Source organism: Ostrinia nubilalis, chromosome 30 (genome assembly GCF_963855985.1).
Source record: "Ostrinia nubilalis chromosome 30, ilOstNubi1.1, whole genome shotgun sequence".
Classification (NCBI taxonomy): Eukaryota; Metazoa; Arthropoda; class Insecta; order Lepidoptera; family Crambidae; genus Ostrinia; species Ostrinia nubilalis.
The window spans coordinates 415,183-436,411 of record NC_087117.1 but is presented as its reverse complement, the minus strand read 5'-3'; the positions used below and the strand labels follow the sequence as shown (position 1 = coordinate 436,411).

At 40.5% G+C, this 21,229-nt stretch overlaps 3 protein-coding genes across 3 annotated transcripts; all 3 read left to right on the top strand.

Annotated features, from left to right (window-relative positions):
* The first annotated feature begins 111 nt into the window (after positions 1–111).
* On the top strand, positions 112–2,302 carry LOC135086025 (gastrula zinc finger protein XlCGF8.2DB-like). Its single transcript, XM_063980797.1, has 3 exons — positions 112–192; positions 411–542; positions 901–2,302. Exons 2-3 carry the CDS (start codon positions 433–435, stop codon positions 1,940–1,942), a joined length of 1,152 nt encoding a protein of 383 aa, XP_063836867.1. The 5' UTR covers positions 112–192; positions 411–432; the 3' UTR covers positions 1,943–2,302.
* A 389-nt stretch (positions 2,303–2,691) lies between these two features.
* LOC135085880 (RNA polymerase-associated protein LEO1-like) lies at positions 2,692–13,684 on the top strand. The gene is made up of 9 exons (XM_063980666.1): positions 2,692–2,854; positions 4,322–4,394; positions 5,559–5,652; positions 6,790–6,863; positions 7,173–7,209; positions 8,241–8,438; positions 8,994–9,109; positions 11,206–11,525; positions 13,512–13,684. Exons 2-9 carry the CDS (start codon positions 4,339–4,341, stop codon positions 13,682–13,684), a joined length of 1,068 nt encoding a protein of 355 aa, XP_063836736.1. The 5' UTR covers positions 2,692–2,854; positions 4,322–4,338.
* A 1,748-nt stretch (positions 13,685–15,432) lies between these two features.
* On the top strand, positions 15,433–21,229 carry LOC135085879 (RE1-silencing transcription factor-like). The gene is made up of 2 exons (XM_063980665.1): positions 15,433–15,566; positions 20,103–21,229. Exons 1-2 carry the CDS (start codon positions 15,433–15,435, stop codon positions 20,764–20,766), a joined length of 798 nt encoding a protein of 265 aa, XP_063836735.1. The 3' UTR covers positions 20,767–21,229.

The window sequence follows — 21,229 nt, the reverse complement described above, 5'->3', positions numbered from 1 at the left end:
AAATATGCGAATTCGATTTGTAACTGAGCTAATTTAAGTGAGCTCTTATAACAATTGAATCGGAGACAAGAACTGAAATCTCGATTGAGTTAAGTGTTGAGTGAACATTCGCATCACTAGTTGTTATGTCAAAAAAAGTTTTCACTTTGCTTGTTGTTTACAAATTCGCTCAAATTCGGTTTCATACGTTTTGTAAGCACTTTTTAACATAATTTTAGATAAATTATATGCAATTTACTTGCAAAAAATAAAAATACAGTAAATGTGACTTGAAGAAGAGTAGCATCAAGTTTCTATTTCATAACCTTACAAAAACAAATCGTGTTCGTTTTTCAGTGCAATTTATCAACTAAAATGCTTTTTAGTCTATTTTAATCATAATAACTTTACACCTAGTTGGTTTTTAACAGGTAAACCTGCAATTTTTCAATAATGGAAGACTCCCAAGACTCGAACTTGGAAGAGAAACATGATGCGGAGTTCGACGCGTACACTGATGGAAAGACTGTGCAAAGGAGGTACCGGCTGAGACAGCCTAAAACGTAAGTCACAAAACCAGGTCATAAAAGTAATTTATTTTCTACTAAAAGGCTTCGAAATTGCTTTAATACGTCACAGTTTTACATCTATTACCCAAACCACTGCTTTTAGACAATAAATGGGCCAATGCTAAGGATTTTATTTTCCCTAACTCAATGAAAGTATCAATTTCTAACTTACTACTGTCCTTTCTCTAAGTTGTCTGGAATAGGTATATTGTTTTGTAGCAATGAGACTAAATTGTACTCTACAGTATTAATTAGTTTTGTGATGTAATTAATCATCAGTTTTGTGTTGTAACTAGAGTGCAATACATACTTATTATTAACCCTTAATCTTACCTATGCTTTATTATTTCAGAGTGAAGAAAGAAATCGTAGAGGAGATACCAACAAAAGTAAGCCGCAAAAAAGAACTTAAATATGATTCTGACGCACAAACATATGAATGCCAAAAGTGTATGAAAAATTTTGACACAAAAACTGGCCTTTTGAACCACATCCGAATGCACGATGCCGTTAAAAAGTTCACATGCGCTCTCTGCAATGAAGAATTTGCTACGAACGAAAAATTAATCAAACACAAAGTTGTCCATAAGGACGAAGATAGGACTTTCTTTTGCAAGAATTGCAAATTGGCCTTTACTGACCATTGCGACTTCTTGATCCACGATTTAACTCACACAAACAAGAAAATGTACAAGTGTGTTGAATGCTCTTTGTATTACAAACAGCATTACATGAAACTGCACATCGAGACACATTTCGATAAGAAATTGCAATGTAATAAGTGTAATAAGTATTTTCAAACGCCAACCACTTTTAAAGTGCATATGAAAACTCATGATAAATCCACTCATCTAGAGTGTGTAGAGTGTGGTAAGTCGGTAATTGACAAAAAAAGTATGGATTACCACATGATATCGCACACCGGAGTGAAACCGTACCAATGTTTGTACTGCGGTGTTGGTTTTGCAACTACTCAACAGAGAACTGTCCACACGAGAAAACACACGAACGAGCGGCCTTACCAGTGCGATATATGTGATCGTAAATTTAAGCAGAGGTCCGATCTGAAATATCATATGATAACGCATGACACGGAGAAAAAATTTGAATGTGAGGAATGCGGCAAAAAGTATTTCCATGCGCAGGGGCTTCGTTATCATATGAAAAGTCACACGAAAGAGGATTTGTTTGATTGTCCTCAATGCGATGTGAAGTGTCCGTCGCGTCAAGCCCTGAGAACTCATTTGGTATACAAACACATGGATTCGAAGGACTTTAAGTGTGATTACTGCAATCTTTCGTACAAAACTATTACAGCAATCAGAAGACATTATAAATCGAAGACACATCAAAGGGCTGTGTATGGTAAATGTAAAGATGAAACAGAAGAATAGATGAAAAGTGGCCTGGGGTCAATATTTTTGTACATGACCTGTCTAAGACATGTGCCACAGAAATGAATCCAAAAAGATGAGGGGGTAATTTTGATAAGTTCCAAATTATAATTTTTTGCTGTAACATTTAAATGATTGTGCAACTGGCATAGAAGGAGAAGAAAATTATTTTACTAAAATATTTTTTACTGTTTTAAAAGTGTTACAAACAGCAATTATTAGCTCAGTGTACAATTTTGCTTTACAGACAATGTTTTTTGCACTATTACTTATTATCAGTTGTTTTTTTTATTAATATTCATATTATAATCATTTAAAAAACGAATAATAATTATTCGTGAATATTATCCTATTGTGTCTTGTGTCTATTAATTGTAATTAATTATCATTAAAAATGTTAATATTATAAATTACCTATTAAATGCATTGAAATTATTATTTATGTGTTAATTATTTTGCAATCCCAGAAACTTTTATACCACTGGCGTCGCCCGTGTGTAATTTTCTGTCAAGCACAAAAAATTCGAACGCATCCCTGTTTCAGAAACCGGGGCAAAACTATCCTATGTCCTTTCCCGGCACAAATTTCATCAAAATTGATTCAGTAGTTAGTGTACTTTTCTTTTATAAAACGAATTTACTAACATCCCTAATAATACAAATCGAATAAGAAATTAATTATAAACACAATCATAATCGAAAGTGCTTTTTATTGAGCGTCGTGGCACATCACTATCGGCTGTCAACCTATAAAAAAAATAGTCAAGTAAATATTTTTTGTATCGCCTATTATTTAATGTAAATTAATGTTTAATGCTTATTTCTGTACATATACGTTTAGAATAAATTATGTGTGATCTGCCTTAGTTATTTTGTGGTGTGTGTAGTGTTTACTTTTCGTGTATTGTGCTGGTAAGTGCGAGCGCTTGGTTCGCGACTTCTAACCTTCTATTCCAAGATTTCGCGCGAAAAACTCTTTTGAAGAGTATCAAAACAAACCTGCAACTGATATAAATGCTGGGATATTGAGTTTTGGTTGATTCTTTGTCCATTGAATTAATTATGTAGTGTCTGTATTCTGAAAATTGGTTCCGAAACGATATCGCGCAGCGCGTATTTTGCTATTGTAAAGTGGACCTTAGTGTCTTTGTAATAAGGTTGAAATAGTAATAAAAATTGTTTCGCGTTATTGGGATTCAGAATAGGGACGCGTAACAAGTTATTAAGTTAGCACGAAAATTGAATTGAGATCGTTTTACACGACTTTTGTCCAAAAAAAATTAATTAGTTTGTAAGTTTATAATAATTACGTACATAAATAAAACTTATTAATTACTCCAATTAACTAACTGATATCAAATTATGAAATGCCTAATAAAATTATTATAAGTAAAGTACCTATTTCAAAATTTTCTATGTATTTATTTATTTATTAATTAAATGAATTATGTTATTAATTATATAATTAATTTGAACTGGCCTCAGTCCTCAGTTATTTGATGAGATTTAATATTTAGCAATAATTTCTTGAATAATAGGAATACTGTTTTAAAGTTGATATGGAATCAAATAGGTCCCGCTGTAGCGAAGATTGGCTGAAAAGGAAACATAAGAAATATAAGAAGCAGTATGCAACATCTATTTTATTTTCACACAGCTTTACACATTAAGATACAGATCAATAACTATAAGAGGTACTGGCAAGCTTATTTCTTAAAAGAGATTTCTGCAAGCCGACCATCGTCAATATACTCCACATTGAGACAGACAGCAAAACTTTTCAAAAATATTTATAAAATTAGAAAATTACACCCTGGTTAGAAAGGTCAATAAATAAATTAAAGACATAATCAGAATGCACTTATTAACAATTAGGTACTGCTTCAGATGCAAAGATCATAATTGCTGTAATTTTTCTATTCTTAATTAATTTAATCAATTAATATTTTTGTATTACATTTGCACACCGGTACAATCCCCGGTAGAACATAGTTGGAACTGCCTCATATACTGTATACCTGTATTATCATGACATTTTGTTCCGCAAATAAAATTATTTTATTTTATTTTATTTGATGAGAATGGAACTTACAACTTCTCAACTGACGCAACAAACACTTGAAACCACAAGGTAAATAATTAGAAGATTCAACAGTGTTCATTGTGGCAGTCGTTTTGCTCATCATCATCATCATCATTACAGTCACAGGACGTCGATTGCTGAACATAGTTTACAGAGGCCTCCGCCAATGATGTCCATATTGACCGGTTCAGCGCCTTCCTGCTACCTTTATAAGGTCCTGGGGGTGATTTTATTTAAATAAGAAGTGTTATTAAAGAAACACACATAGAATAAACTTTATTTTATTTATCTTGCAGGTAAAAAAATTATAATCATGTCTAAAGACAAATGCTGCGTGGGAGGATGCAGTAACGTCCCACCATATTTTAAGTGAGTATCGCTAACGCTAAGTACTGTAAATTAAATCCTTAAACGTGTGGAATAGCAATAAAGAATTGAATTTTAATTCTGAAAGTTCAGCCACAGGAGCATGCTGGTTTTGAATAAAATGAAAAAAAAAAAAAACAATATTAGTAATTTATTTTAAAATAATTTTTTGTTCATTGGTTTCAAGTTTCAACCAAAGGACTTCTACTGTTGCACAAAGGCCTCCCCCAAGGATTTCCACGACGCATCCAGGTTCTTTCCTAAATCATCGGTCCACCGAGTGGGAGATCTATCCAAACTAATTTCGTTAAATTATAAATAACTTGAAAAAATCGAACTGCCTAAGGCGTAAATCGAACCCACGACCTTTCGCTTGCCGGGTGACTGCTCTTCCATCTGAGCTACTTAGGCCCAGAACACACGGTGAAACGCAATTGCAACGAAACTGCAACGAAACTGCAACTTCTAGTTACTTTTGAGTTGCATCTAAGTTTCTGCCATAGATTCCGTTGAGGCCACACATGACGCGACCAGTTTGAAACCGGTTGAAATGGACACTGGATGAACAACCGTCGAAATTTTCAAGTGTAATACGCTGTTGCGGCCGCGTTTTGTTTCATCAATGTTTGGTTTGGTAGTACTATCCTTCCTTTAATCATCCAATAGAAATATTGTTACGAATATTTGATAACTAGCGACCCGATGCGACTGATGCGACTTCGTACGCGTGGATCCCGTTTTACCCTCTTAGGGGTGGAGTTTCGTAGAATTCGTTCTTAGTGAGCACCTACGTTCTAAAAGGAACCCCCATGCAAAATTTGAGACTCCTAGCACTTGTAGTTTTTGAGATATCGTGATGAGTGAGTCAGTCAATCAGTGACCTTTCGCTTTTATAAATACAGGGTGTTTGGCGGAAGGTTAGACTAGACAAACTTCGTGGGTGTATCGGTAAGGTAATTTTAAGTATACAAATTCGCCCATTTGACTAGGTACTTTTTTTTAATGGATATTTTTGTTTTTATTTATTTTTTTCCAAAATTTTACCCATTGAACTTGTATTCTTAAAATGACCTTACCTATAGGTACACCTACGAAGTTTGTCTTACCTTCCGCCAAACACCCTGTATAGATAATATAGTAATTTTGTCAATATACCTCTCTCTCTAGGTTCCCTACCAGTCGGGTGATATTCCGCAAATGGCTGTCAGCATTAGGCACGCGATGCAAGATCAAACTGGCGGACCATCACGCGGTGATTTCGGTACGTATCATCATCATCATCATCATTTCAGCCAATGGCAGTCCAGTGACGGGTGTAATCATTCCCCAAGGAGCGCTACAGCGCATAATTTTCTGCTTTGTATCGTGTTTGTATTGATTAATTTATTCAAATTTAATACTTAACATTTATCTATTTTTAAAATATCTAAATACCGTTTTTATTCATCTAATTGAATTCGTTGCGGATTTTATTTAAAAAAGGTATACAAACAGATCACTGTCCTTTACACAGCCATAAAATTAAAACTATATAACTAAACAGGAATCCAAAATTAGCGTGCACAACGTGTTTACTATTAAAATAAAATTCGAGTGAATCCAGCGTCTATCTATAAGTATCATAGCTGAGTGAGTACTATTAACTTTTCCTGGAATTGCTAGCCCAACATCCTGGGGTGGGCACTAGACTATTCTGCCCACCTGCCCCCCCTCTACAGGGTGTTAGGTAAATGGGTATATGAGCCGACACTAGCCCATGTTAACATGGGCATATAAATGGTATGGTGAAGTCAGAAAATTGATATCTTCATTTTAATTATTTCATTATTCATACAAATCGGATTTTATAAAATTAATTTTGTATGAAAATTAAAAAAAAATGATGATATCAAATTTCTGATTTCACCATACCATTTATATGACCATGTTAACATGGGCTAGTGTCGGCTCATATACCCATTTACCTAACACCCTGTATAGTTACATATACGGGTATGGACAACCGCCCTATTAAAAATTAAAATTGTCATATTGTTTTAAACTTTCATGGTCACTAACATAATAATTATTTACGGGATTGCTACCATGTACCTTAATTTTGAGTTTCCGATGTTTCGGCACTGTTGCAAGCGCCATGGTCATGGAGTAACTGAAAATTAAGGTACATGGTAGCAATCCCGTAAATCTATATAAATAAAAATGAATTGATGTTCGTTAGTCTGATTAAAACTTGAGAACGGCTGGGCCGATTGAGCTGATTTTGGTTTTAAAATGTTTGTCGTAGTCCAGGGTAGGTCTAAACGGTGAGCAAATACGCTTCTGTGACAGACAAAATTCCACGCGGGCGAAGCCGCGGGCGGAAAGCTAGTAATAATTAAAATTGTCATGTTTTCTACAGTCATCAGGAGGCCTGAGCATCTGCAGCCGTCACTTCCTGGACGAAGAATGGGAGTGCGTGAGAGGCCGCGTGAGGCTCAAGCGAGCAGTCGTGCCCAGCCTCTTCGATGACGTAAGCACACCTCTATCATGTTCCCAGTCATCAGGTCACTTCCTGGACGAAGAGGAGGTGTGCGTGAGGCTCAATCGAGCCGTCGTGCCCGGCCTCTTTGATGACGTAAGCACACCTCTATCATGTTCCCAGTCATCAGGTCACTTCCTGGACGAAGAGGAGTGCGTGAGGCTCAAGCGAGCCGTCGTGCCCGGCCTCTTTGATGACGTAAGCACACCTCTATCATGTTCCCAGTCATCAGGTCACTTCCTGGACGAAGAGGAGTGCGTGAGGCTCAAGCGAGCCGTCGTGCCCAGCCTCTTTGATGACGTAAGCACACCTCTATCATCATCTTATTAGATGGTGCCATCCACTCGCACGCGCCCCACCATTCTTCCGCTAATGTTTGAGTGTTATCGGTACACGCTAAATGCTCCATGAGTGCACACGCACACTACAGTAATGCCTTACGGCTTGCTCGGACCACACTCCCCGCACCCCGCGCGACCGGGATCACACATTGCTGGGGCGCGGCCGAGTGGATGAAACGATATCTATACCTTTACTCTTTTTTTTTATGCATAACAAGGCAGGTATTTGACCACAATCGCACCTGATGTTTAGTGGGATGCAGTCTAGGGTGGTACATATCTGCCCTGTAAGTGCCTATTCACTCTCGCCTTGAAAAGACTCGTCATCATCATTTCAGCCACAGGACGTCCACTGCTGCCTTCAATGGTTTCCATATTGACCGGTTGGTAGAGGTCTTCACTCATCATCAGGTCATGTAGTCCCCACTGCAGGAGCACGATCTAGTTCATCAGAGCATCCGCCCCTTCCTGAACAAGGAGGCTCAAGCAAGCTGTTATTTGATGACGTAAGAGAAGACCTTCACTCATCATCATCATCATTTCAGCCACAGGACGTCCACTGCTGAACATAGGCATCCCCCAATGCTTTCCATGTTGCCCGGTTGGTAGCGGCCTGCGTCCAGCGCCTTCCTGCTACCTTTACGATGTCGGTCCACCTTGTGGGTGGACGTCTCACGCTGCGTTTTCCGGTACGCGGCCTCCACTCCAGAACCTTGCTGCCCCATCGGCCGTCAGTTCTGCGTACTATGTGCCCTGCCCATTGCCACTTCAGCTTGCTAATCAGTTGGGCTATCGGGCGTCAGGCACTATAATAGTTTTTTTAAACGTTATGGCGTACGCATAAAAATTTATTTTGTGTCTGAACCAATAAATTATTTTTCTTTCTTCTAAAGAAGAAAGATTCTTTCTTCTAAAGAAGAAAGATTCTTTCTTTTCTGCTCTAAAAATCGCCTTTACTTACAATTTTATGGAATTGTAAATCTTTTACAGGTTGAAAAAGAAGACAACAAATCCCCAGACCTGACAGAAGCCGTGCCAAATATAGACAAAAACCATGAAGACAAAGAAAAATCAAAAGAAAACGAAAATACACAGAAAGATACGATTGACCCGACAAAAGATAAAGATCCAAATAAAGAAGGAAATGATTCTGAAGAAGAGAAAAGTGATAAAGAAAAAGATAAAGAAGTATGTGATAAAGAATAGGCTAGTTTCCTAAAAAAAATTTTTAGTCCGTCAATTTTAGTATTAAAAAATATTGGACACGTATATTTTTAATTGTCAATCAAACAAATAATTACAAAGTTATAGTGCGTTGAAGTTCCGCGCGACGTCACAAAGTGCTGCACTTTTACGCACTCACTGACGTCACGGGCCTTTTCTTTAGAACTTTGGCACGCTTTATCTCTTTACATTTTCATCCCAACTAATTATAATATTAATATTATAAATGCGAAAGTAACTCTGTCTGTCTGTTACGCTTTCCCGCTTAAACCTCGCAACCGATTTTGATGAAATTTGGCATAGAGATAGTTTGAGTCCCGGGAAAGAACATAGGATAGTTTTTATCCCGGTTTTTGAAACAGGGACGCGCGCGATAAAGTTTTTCTGTGACAGACAAAATTCCACGCGGGCGAAACCGCGGGCGGAAAGCTAGTTAGTTTTATAAAGTGAAAAATAGGTGTCGAGTAGTTTTTGATAAGCTAACTGACGGACTAGTTAAAACTCTTGTTTTTTACCCAGGTAACATCCCTATTGTCAAATGGTTCAGATGAGAGAGTTCAAGATAGTAAGGAAAAAGAAGTAAGAAGTAGCAAGAGTGTAAATAGCAGGACAAGCAGTGATAAATGTAAGGAAAGGTGAGTAGTTTCCATCATTCATCATTTCATTTGATTCAAAATGCTTCAATCTATCATCATCATCATTTCAGCCACAGGACGTCCACTGCTGAACATAGGGTCCCCCAATGATTTCCATAATGACCGGTTGGTAGCGGCCTGCATCCAGCGCCTTCCTGCTACCTTTGTGGTCGTCGGTTCACCTTATGGTACACCTTCAATCTATACTAATATTAATATTTTAAGATAAAAGATTCGATTGTTTATCTGTATTGAATAGGCTCTAACAGCACTGTATCAACACAATTAACAATAAATGCTTATCTTATCTTATCTTATTTTATCTAAAACTATTGACTGATTTGAACAAATATTTAGCTTTTGGAATCCGACATTATTTCTGATGGACATAGGCGGTGCGAAGTTCGCCGGATCAGCTAAAGCCCGGTCTGTGAGCACGTAGAATTTCGTCCAATGACCCCAAGCTACCAATCCTTATCGCTCGCGCGTAATTATATTGCTGTCGCGACTGTGCGACGGGCGCCCGCAGTGAGTGTGCGAGCACGAAATGGGAAAGACAGAAATGGAAGATTAGTCGCCTCTTACGATATGCCCGGGAAGAATGGGAGTGGTCCTTCATGTATGTGAATGTACAGTCGCAGAATGAAAAGGTTCGTCACCTTAGTTTCGGTTTTCGCTTGTACTAGGTACTTTAAGAGTCAAATCTGCCAACTTTACAGTGCAAGAAACAGTGCTGCTAACATTTAAATAAATAATTATGACGTTTGCTATGCTTGTTTATTTTTCTATCCCATTATTAGTGCAATGCAATGATGACATTGACCAATTGACAATAGTTTTTTTTATTTAATAGAAATAATAATGGCCGGTTGAACCAACAAGAAGGTTTTAGTTTATCAATCATAATAATCTTCTTGACAAGATAAATCGTCAAACAACTTTGATCTGAATAATTTTGAACTTTACTGAAGAACAATGTCTAAATGTCTCTGGGGTGGTGGCGTAGTGAGGCGGGTCGTTACATTCCCTCTAATATGGTCGAGTGAAGCGATGGCTGGTTCACTCGTCATGTCTGTGAACAGGCGCTGCTTTCGGGGACTGGTCAATCCAAGTTATTCAAATTTATGTATGCGAGTCATTTCTACTAGTATCTTAATATGTAAGTCTAGATATTAGCACGTCACTACCTTGTTTAATATACCACGCAATCTTGTATACCCATTCTTATAAGATACACCATACAAGAATGCATGGTAAATTCAGTGAACTGCTCCTGAATCGAATGTACCTACTACTACTATTTCTATTTATTTATATTAACCGGCAGACAGTGGTGACTGAGTTTGTTGCGGCGCTTCTTCTCAGCACTTGCCAAATGTTGGTCTCGAAGCGCTGGTAGGGTAAAAAGATTATGAGACATGTAGAGGCTCCTTAAGAGCAAAATGACGATTTGTAAGAACTATTTATTAGTCCAAACAAATAATGAAATTTTGACTTTGACTTTGAAACAGTTAAAGATTATTTTCTCTAACTCGAGATTATTCTGTAACATAGTTTCAAAAGGTAATATGTGCTCGCGATTCGTTGAAGGAATCAATTTGAAAACTGACGAACCTTTTCATTCCGTGACTGTACTTGCTGGAACCACACGGCTAGTGGAAATTAGATTAAAAACCTAGCCTAGCAGTGGAAGGTCGTGGGTTTAGTTCCCATATTAAGCATAGACAATAAAATTTACAACATTAAGGCCGGGTTGCACCATCTTACTTTGACTTTATCAAACGTCAAAAATCTGTCAAACTCCATACAAAATACAATGGTTATCGTTAAAGTTAAAGTTAGGTGGTGCAACTCTTCTTTAAAATAGCTATCTTCTCATTCTAGTCACATATCTAACTAAATCTCTAACTTGAAATAATCGAATTGTTTAAGGTGGGAATCGAATCCACGATCTGAGTCAAATATCTAAGTAATTCCAATGTGTAAGTAGCTCAGACAGTGAGAGCAGTCGCCCGGCAAGCGACAGGTCGTAGGTTCGATTCCCACCTTAGCCAATATTTTTTACAAGTTATTTATTATTTAACAATTCATTCCAGCACGCCCAAACTGCCATCCGGGCCCAGGGACATAGACAAGGACAAAGTAGAAGACATAGAAGACCTGCTCACGTACTACCACATCAAACAGAACAACATCCACCAGACGGATGACGTCACCGCCCGGAACGGAACCGCCGAGGACCGGGACGGAACCGGTTCTAACCGGAACGGAACCGGTTCTAACCGGAACGGAACCGGTACTAACCGGAATGGAACTGGAATGAACCGGGAGACTGAAGTCGAGCAGATTGAAATTGAAGTCGAACCGATACAAGCAGAGTCGGATCCGGTGTTTATAGAGATATCGGTGGATAAAGGTATTTTCACTTTTAATTTTAGTCACTCACTGCCATTTATATTAACTCAGTCAGTGCAGCGCTTAACTCAGTCAGTGCAGCGCTTAACTCAGTCAGTGCAGCGCTTAACTCAGTCAGTGCAGCGCTTAACTCAGTCAGTGCAGCGCTTAACTCAGTCAGTGCAGCGCTTAACTCAGTCAGTGAAGCGCTTAACTCAGTCAGTGCAGCGCTTAACTCAGTCAGTGCAGCGCTTAACTCAGTCAGTGAAGCGCTTAACTCAGTCAGTGAAGCGCTTAACTCAGTCAGTGCAGCGCTTAACTCAGTCAGTGAAGCGCTTAACTCAGTCAGTGCAGCGCTTAACTCAGTCAGTGCAGCGCTTAACTCAGTCAGTGAAGCGCTTAACTCAGTCAGTGAAGCGCTTAACTCAGTGCAACGCTTAACTCAGTCAGTGAAGCTCTTAACTCAGTCAGTGAAGCTCTTAACTCAGTCAGTGAAGCTCTTAACTCAGTCAGTGAAGCTCTTAACTCAGTCAGTGAAGCTCTTAACTCAGTCAGTGAAGCTATTAACCCAGTCAGTGCCTGAGGTTTGAGAGCGACACAGGAGGGTGTTTTTTGTTATGTCAAACGTCAGCGAGACTTCCAATAAAAGAGTTAATACTGTGCGATGCGAGTGTAATTGTTCCTCAATTATACAGGATGGAATTTTGTAATGCCACCTGAAGGGAAAGTACTCTTAATACTGTAGATGGAAAATTTTACTCAAAGAAAACATTCCTTTATTATTGCAAAAAAAATAGAACTGCATTCAAAGATTTTCAAAAATTTGCTCACTACACTCGGGAACTAGCCAACTAAAATCTGTTAAAAATTACACCCTGTATTTTTATTGCATCGATCGTTAGGGTTAAGTATAAGGATGAAATCTCTCAAACAAACTTGATAAATCAAATGAAAGGAAAAGAAAGAGATACAGAAAATTTTTACAGAAAATTGTATGGTATGGTGGTAAATTTTCGAAAAAATTTCAAAAATCTTTGAATGCAGTTCTCTTTCTTTTCAAAAATAAAGCAATGTTTTCTTTGAGTAAAATTTAATATTTACAGTATTATGGGTACTTTCCCTCCAGGTGGCATTACAAAATTCCACCCTGTATAGCAACATTCGATTTATAGCTGCATTATGTACGTTAGTGAGGGTAGCGCGTACACATACTACAGTATGTTTTGTCACGTCATAATAACGTCACTCCTCCCGTGCCGCTCCCATACCTCAGGCACTGACTCAGTTACGCGCTAGACCTATAAATATTTATTTATTTTTGGGAAACATACAGTTACAATATGATTTAACTTAGGTGCAGTAAGAAAACACATAAACCAATTAAGTTTCCACAGTTAAATATACACATAAAGTTGGGCAAACCATTATGAATAATATTTTGTTGTGGAAAATATAAACTTACTAAGGAATGTCGTGGCGTGGCGTGGAATTTTGTCTGTCACAGAAAAACTTTATCGCGCGCGTCCCTGTTTCAAAAACCGGGATAAAAACTATCCTATGTTCTTTCCCGGGACTCAAACTATCTCTATGCCAAATTTCATCAAAATCGGTTGCGAGGTTTAAGCGGGAAAGCGTAACAGACAGACAGACAGACAGAGTTACTTTCGCATTTATAATATTAGTTGGGATATAAAAAAAAAAGTAAACAAAGTGACAAAAGAAAAACTATCAACTAATTAATAAAGGAGCAAACTGCAAACATCACCCGACGCTCGCAATTTAGTTGCCACAAGGCAAATCCCGGATTTGTTTTTTAAACTTACTTAAATTAGACCCAAGTATGTCTAATTCTTGGAATTGTTTGTTGTAGCAACGGCAAGCGCGAGGCAGAAAGGTGTTGAAATTATGATATTATGATATTAGACATTTTATGTAATTTACACCATCACAATAACTTGGTTTGTAATAAAAATATTGGACGTGTGACGAATTCGTGACGAATCCACAGATCGCCCAGCCGGCGGGGACACAGGCGACTGCCTAATGGTGCTGGAAAGCGTGCAAGTGGACATAGATCCCAGCGCGTTGCTGCCCGACCCAGACGCGCCCGTTGAAGATGATGCTATGGACGCCATGGAGCCCATGGAAACTGTGGAGATTGATGACGCCCCTAGCGAGTGAGTAGATATGCAGTTGGTTGTTTCGTGTCCCTTTTTTATAGGTGCAGTGTCCCCTTATACAGGAGCAGTGTCCCCTTATACAGGAGCAGTGTCCCCTTATACAGGTGCAGTGTCCCCTTATAGAGGTGCAGTGTCCCCTTATAGAGGTGCAGTGTCCCCTCATACAGGTCCAGTGTCCCCTCTTATAGAGGTGCATTGTCCCCTAAAACAGGTTTAATGTCCTCTTATATAGGTGCAGTGTCCCCTAAAGCAGGTTTAGTGTCCCCAATGCAGGTTTAGTGTCCCCTAATGCAGGTTTAGTGTCCCCTTATACAGGTTTAGTATCCATAAAGCAGGTTTAGTGTCCCCTAAAGCAGGTTTAGTGTCCCTAATGCAGGTTTAGTGTCCCCTTATCTATGTTTAGTGTCCCCTTATAAAGCTGCTACGGACGCTGACAATGGGACACGGATGCTTACCTGCATAGTGTCTCCCTTCGTCTAGCGAGTGAGTTCATATAGTCGCCATGGGAGCCCTTATAGAGCTTAAGAGCTTATGTAAGCCATGGAAGACGCCTAATGGTGCTGGAAAGCGTGCAAGTGGACATAGATCCCAGCGCGTTGTTGCCCGACCCCGACGCGCCTGTTGAAGATGATGCCATGGATGCCATGGAGACTGTGGAAATTGATGACGCTCCTAGCGAGTGAGTAGATATGCAGTTGCTTGTTTAGTGTTCCCTCATACAGGTTTAGTGTCCCCTTAAAGAGGTGCAGTGTCCCCTAAAACAGGTTTAGAGTCCCCTAAAACAGGTTTAGCGTCCCCTTATATAGGTGTAGTATCCCCTAATATAGGTGTAGTATCCCCTTATACAGGTGCAGTATCCCCTTATAGAGGTGCAGTGTCCCCTTATAGAGGTGCAGTGTCCCCTAAAACAGGTTTAATGTCCTCTTATATAGGTGCAGCGTCCCCTTATATAGGTGCAGTGTTCCCCCATACAGGTTTAGTGTCCCCTTAAATAGGTACAGTGTCCCCTTATATAGGTGCAGTGTCCCTTAAAACAGGTTTAGTGTCCCCTCATTCGGGGTTAGTGTCCCCTCATGCAGGTTAAGTGTCCCCTTTTAGTATAAAAGCCATAGACTAAGATATAGAGCCCATGTAAGCCATGGAGACTGCTCAATGGTGCTGGAAAGCGTGCAAGTGGACATAGATCCCAGCGCGTTGTTGCCCGACCCCGACGCGCCCGTTGAAGATGATGCTATGGACGCCATGGAGACTGTGGAAATCGATGACGCTCCTAGCGAGTGAGTACATTTAATTTTAACGTATGGTGTCCCCTTAAATAGGTGCAGTGTCTCCTTATAGAGGTGCAGTGTCCCCTTATATAGGTGCAGTATCCCCTAAAACAGGTTTAGAGTCCCCTAAAACAGGTTTAGAGTCCCCTAAAACAGGTTTAGTGTCCTCTTATATAGGTGTAGTATCCCCTTATACAGGTGCAGTGTCCCCTTATACAGGTGCAGTGTCCCCTTATACAGGTGCAGTGTCCCCTAAAACTGGGTTAGTGTCCCCTAAAGCAGGTTTAGTTTCCCCTCATACATGTTTAGTGTCCCCTTATCTATGTTTAGTGTCCCCTTACAAAGCTGCCACGAACGCTAACAATGGGACACGGATGCTTATTTGCATAGTGTCCCCCTCCGTCTAGTGAGTGAGTTCATATAGTCGCCATGGGAGCCCTTATAGAGCTTAAGAGCTTATGTAAGCCATGGAAGACGCCTAATGGTGCTGGAAAGCGTGCAAGTGGACATAGATCCCAGCGCGTTGTTGCCCGACCCCGACGCGCCCGTTGAAGATGATGCTATGGACGCCATGGAGCCCATGGAAACTGTGGAGATTGATGACGCCCCTAGCGAGTGAGTAGATATGCAGTTGCTTGTTTCGTGTCCCTTTTTATAGGTGCAGTGTCCCCTTATACAGGTTTGGTCCCCTTAAATAGTTCGAGTGTCCCCTTATAGAGGTGCAGTGTCCCCTAATACAGGTTTAGTGTCCCCTAATGCAGGTTTAGTGTCCCCTTACAAAGCTGCTACGGACGCTGACAATGAGATACGGATGCTTACTTGTGTAGTGTCTCCCTTCGTCTAGCGAGTGAGTTCATATAGTCGCCATGGGAGCCTTTATAGAGCTTATGTAAGCCATGGAAGACGCCTAATGGTGCTGGAAAGCGTGCAAGTGGACATAGACCCGAGCGCGTTGTTGCCCGACCCCGACGCGCCCGTTGAAGATGATGCTATGGACGCCATGGAGACTGTGGAAATCGATGACGCTCCTAGCGAGTAAGTAGTTACTCTTACATAGCCAAAACCACCATGGAAATCATGGAAAATCCAGCATTCACAATAGGTTTAGTGTCTTGATACAGCCGCTTTGTACTGTGGAGGTAGATGACGCTCCTGGTGAGTGAGTATACAACTATACACACTTACTTATTTAGTGTCCCCTAAAGCGGCTTTAGTGTCCCCTAAAGCGGGTTTAGTGTCGCCTTAAATAGGTGCAGTGTCCCCTTATATAGGTGCAGTATCCCCTCATACAGGTTTAGTGTCCCCTAAAACAGGTTTAGTGTCCCCTTATAAAGCTGCTACGGACGCTGACAATGGGACACGGATGCTTACTTGCATAGTGTCTCCCTCCGTCTAGTGAGTGAGTTCATATAGTCGCCATGGGAGCAATCATAGAGCTTATGTAAGCCATGGAAGACGCTTAATGGTGCTGGAAAGCGTGCAAGTGGACATAGACCCGAGCGCGTTGCTGCCCGACCCCGACGCGCCCGTTGAAGATGATGCTATGGACGCCATGGAGACTGTGGAAATTGATGACGCCCCTAGCGAGTGAGTATACACACTTACTTGTTTTATAGAGGTGCAGTGTCCTCTTATACAGGTTTGGTCCCCTTAAATAGTTCTAGTGTCCCCTTATAGAGGTTCAGTGTCCCCTAATGCAGGTTTAGTGTCCCCTAAAGCGGGTTTAGTGTCCCCTAATACAGGTTTAGTGTCCCCTCATAAAGCTTAGTGCAAGTGGACATAGATCCCAGCGCGTTGCTGCCCGACCCCGACGCGCCCGTTGAAGATGATGCTATGGACGCCATGGAGACTGTGGAAATTGATGACGCCCCTAGCGAGTGAGTAGATATGCAGTTGCTTGTTTAGTGGCCCCTTATATTGGTGCAGTATTCCCTAATGCAGGTTTAGGGTCCCCTTATATTGGTGCAGTGTCCCCTTATACATACAGGTGCAGTGTCCCCTAATGCAGGTTTAGTGTCCCCCTTATACAGGGTGTCCCAAAAACAATGGATAACCCTGTAACCATCGATAGGCCTCGCCATGGTCTCCCTAACGTCCAATTTTGACCCCAGTAAAAATATCACCGTTTTCAAGATTTTTAAGTTTTTGTTAATTTTTAGAAAATTGCCACCTGCGATTACTTTTTGTCATGCCATTTCTACAAATGAGGATACTTTTCAATCTAGTTTTTTTCCTTATCACAAGGGATAGTTGGGCTATCAAAAGTAATGATTGAAGTTCAACAAACTAGTTTAAAAGTATGAAAATTTTAAGAAATTGCAGAGAAGAAGGAAAAATTAATTCATTGTCTTGCACTTTTGATCAGCCGTCGTGTAAAAAAAATGTAGGAAGACCATCGTGCCCATTACCTTAAAAACTTCCTTGGTTAATTGAGATTCTAAAAAGTTATCACAAGCCTATGTATTCTGTATTATTTTTATCTTATGGCTACTTGAATAGCAACTAGTATGAAAACTGGAAAAATGAGTTTTTCTCGTAATAGTCAAACTAGGACTGCATAGTGGCATTAAATACAAATGGATAATTTTTAGCGTAGGAATTTTAATAAAGCAACATTTTATCATCATCATCATCATCATTTCAGCCATAGGACGTCCACTGCTGAACATAGGCCTGTACCCCAATGATTTTCATAATGACCGCTTGGTAGCGGCCTGCACCCAGAACCTTCCTGCTTACCTTTATGAGGTCGTCGGTCCACTTTGTAGGTGGACGTCCTACGATGCGCTTTCCGGTACGTAGCCTCTACTTGAACCCTGTTGCCCCATTGGCCGTCCGTTCTGCGTTTTTGTGATTACTTAATTTTTGTTTTACACCTTATAAATGTGCCTATAGACAGATACCCGTGATAATACACGGCTCGGAAACGTGGATTTTTTGGACAACGTGCTATGGAAGGGGCTATGCTCGGGTTTCTTCACGAAACCGTATCAGAAATTAGGAGGTCCGTAAACGAACTAAAGTCGCTGACATAGCTCGACGGATCAGCAAGCTGAAGTGGCAATGAGCAGGGCACAGTAGTTTGCAGAACTGAGGCAGCAGGGTTAAAGTGGAGGCTATGTACCGGAAAGCGCATCGTAGGACGTCCACCTGCAAAGTGGACCGACGACCTCATAAAGGTAAGCAGGAAGGTGCTGGATGCAGGCCGCTACCAAGCGGTCATTATGAAAATCATTGGGGTACAGGCCTATGTTCAGCAGTGGACGTCCTATGGCTGAAATGATGATGATGATGATGATAAAGTGTTCATCATAGAACATAGGCCTGACGGCCGATGGGGCAGAAAGGTTCTGGAATGGAGGCCGCGTACCGGAAAACGCAGCGTGGGACGTCCACCTACAAGGTGGACCGACGACATCGTAAAGGTAGCAGGGAAGCGCTGGACGCAGGCCGCTACCAATCGATCAACATGGAAAGCATTGGGGGATAAAATGTTGCTTTATTAAAATTCCTACGCTAAAAATTATCCATTTGTATTTAATGCCACTATGCAGTCCTAGTTTAACTATTACGAGAAAAACTCATTTTTGCAGTTTTCATACTAGTTGCTATTCAAGTAGCCATTAGATAAAAATAATACAGAATACATAGGCTTGTGATACCTTTTTAGAATCTCAATTAACCAAGGAAGTTTTTAAGGTGATGGGCATGATGGTCTTCCTACATTTTTTTTACACGACGGCTGATCAAAAGTGCAAGACAATGAATTAATTTTTCCTTCTTCTCTGCAATTTCTTAAAATTTTCATACTTTTAAACTAGTTTGTTGAACTTTAATCTTTTCTTTTGATAGCCCAACTATCCCTTGTGATAAGGAAAAAAACTAGATTGAAAAGTATCCTCATTTGTAGAAATGGCATGAGAAAAAGTAATCGCAGGTGGCAATTTTCTAAAAATGCACAAAAACTCCAAAATCTTGAAAACGGTGATATTTTTACTGGGGTCAAAATTGGACGTTAGGGAGACCATGGCAAGGCCCATTGATGGTTACAGGGTTATCCATTGTTTTTGGGACACCCTGTATAGGTGCCGTATCCCTTTATAGAGGCGCAGTATCCCCTTATATAGGTTTAGTGTTCCCTTATATAGGTTCAGTGTCCCCTTATATAGGTTTAGTGTCCCCTTAGAGGTGCAGTGTCCCCTTATACAGGTGCAGTGTCCCCTTATAGAGGTGCAGTGTCCCCTTATAGAGGTGCAGTGTCCCCTAATACAGGTTTAGTGTCCCCTGATAGTATAGCCGCCATAGGATAGCCATGGAAACCTGCCTGCCATGCAAGTGGACTTGGATCCAAGCGCGCTACTGCCTGCCCCAATCATAAACGTGCTATGGAGAGAGCTATGCTCGGTGTTTCTTTACAAGATCGAATGAGAAATGAGGAGTTCCGTAAACAAACTAAAGTCGCTGACGTAGCCTAGCGGATTAGCAAGCTGAAGTGGCAATGGGCACAAGGTGGACCGAAGACCTCATAATGTAGCAGAAAGGCGCTGGATGCAGGTCGCTAACAATCGCTCATTATGGAAATCACTGTACTCAGCAGTAGAAGTCTTATGGCTTAAAATTTAAATGATGAATTCAAATTCAAAACGTTTGTTTGCTAAAAACACAGTAATACAGGGTGACAATATTAAAATAGGATCATGTGTTTAGTCTGCTCGCAGACGTGCAGAAATTACAGGATTCGATATATTAATAAAATAAATGTCAAATCATTAAGAAAATGCCAATGTAAAATTAAATTAAATAGTACCTATCAATGTCGCCATCATAAACCATGTTATATTTTTTAGTCGGCCGTTTGGTGTAGTGGTTCAGAACGGACTACTATGCCGAGAGGTCCCGGGTTCGATTCCCGGCCGGGCAGAAATTGAAATGATGAATTTTAATTTCTGTGACGGGTCTGGGTGTGACTATGTATAATATTTATGTATTAAAAAAAAAGTATATAAGTAGTATATCCGTTAGCTAGCACCCATAACACAAGCATTAAGTTGCTTACTTTGGGGCTAGCTGGCGCTGTGTGAAATTGTCCAAAGATTTATTATTATTATTATATTTGTAGAACATTTCCCCAACTCTGTATCTTTGTTCCAGAAAACACGACCCCATCAGCCTGCTAACCTCAAGCGACGAAGACGATGTCATAATCCAAGAGCCTCACATCGACACCGTCGAGGTTTCCGACGAAACCGACGAAGACGATATGCCTTTAGTCAAACTGCTCAAGAAGCGACGAGCTGAGAAAAAGAAAAAAAACCTAGAAAAGAAAAAACTGGACAAACGGAGATCCGACACCATAGCCCAAATCACGTGGGGATTGTACGAGTATTACTGCGTCCAATGTCATTTTAAGACAACGAACGCAGCGGAGTACAGAAGGCATATGGCTGCCCACGCTAAAGTGATATTAATGTGCCAGCTATGCGGATATATGACCGCCAGTTCCAGTCAATTTGCAAAACACGAAAAGCAACACGGTGAAAAAACGCTATACAAATGTCATCTATGCGATTATAGAACGAAGAGAAATATAAACCTAGCGTACCACATGAAAACCCATAAGCCTAAAGACGTGTGTAATTTTGTCGATGAAAACAAGTTGTTAGTAGAGTCAAAGTTGTGTGACGATAAAAAGTATAAGTGCAATAAGTGTGAGTACGCCACGAAGAAACGGTCTGATCTTAAACGGCATAAGTCGAAGAAGCATATGGAGGATAGCGATAATGATGAGGATTACGTGCCTCCTAGGGTCTTTTGAGTTTTCATGGCTTACCATAGAGACCTAGAGCATTGGTTCCCAAACCGCCTCTGTGGTCTAGTGGTAAGACCACCTGCTTCAGACGCAGAGGTCCCGGGTTCGATTCCCAGTGGGGGCAGATTTTTCTGTTCGGTTTGGTTGGTGGTAGGGCTTGTTCTAAGTCCGCCTGGCTAGCTACCACCATCTTACCTAAGTCTGTCGCCATAACAACAATGTTAACAGCATTGTTGTGTTCCGGCAGTTAGAGGTAAGATAGCCAGTTCCTCCGTGGTTGAGGATTCCGGGTGAAGCTCGCTTCCACCTTCGGCCTGATCGTCACTTACCATCAGGTGAGATACAGGCCAAGAGCTTCCTCGTTGTGGATAAAAAAAAAACTTATTTGAGACGCGCCCCCTTTCGACCATACAAATATTCCGCGCTCCCCTCCTCCAGTCTAGATTATTTATTGGTCGTATCGAGCAGG

Excerpts from the sequence above, each read along its gene's own strand:
- LOC135085880 (XM_063980666.1), top strand. The coding sequence starts at position 4,339 with ATGTCTAAAGACAAATGCTGCGTGGGAGGATGCAGTAACGTCCCACCA. Across the intron at positions 6,864-7,172 it reads TGCGTGAGAGGCCGCGTGAG|GCTCAAGCGAGCCGTCGTGC; the intron begins GCTCAAGCGAGC and ends GGAGTGCGTGAG. Across the intron at positions 9,110-11,205 it reads AGTGATAAATGTAAGGAAAG|CACGCCCAAACTGCCATCCG; the intron begins GTGAGTAGTTTC and ends AATTCATTCCAG.
- LOC135085879 (XM_063980665.1), top strand. The coding sequence starts at position 15,433 with ATGGTGCTGGAAAGCGTGCAAGTGGACATAGATCCCAGCGCGTTGTTG. Across the intron at positions 15,567-20,102 it reads ATTGATGACGCCCCTAGCGA|AAAACACGACCCCATCAGCC; the intron begins GTGAGTAGATAT and ends TCTTTGTTCCAG.
- LOC135086025 (XM_063980797.1), top strand. The coding sequence starts at position 433 with ATGGAAGACTCCCAAGACTCGAACTTGGAAGAGAAACATGATGCGGAG. Across the intron at positions 543-900 it reads CGGCTGAGACAGCCTAAAAC|AGTGAAGAAAGAAATCGTAG; the intron begins GTAAGTCACAAA and ends TTATTATTTCAG.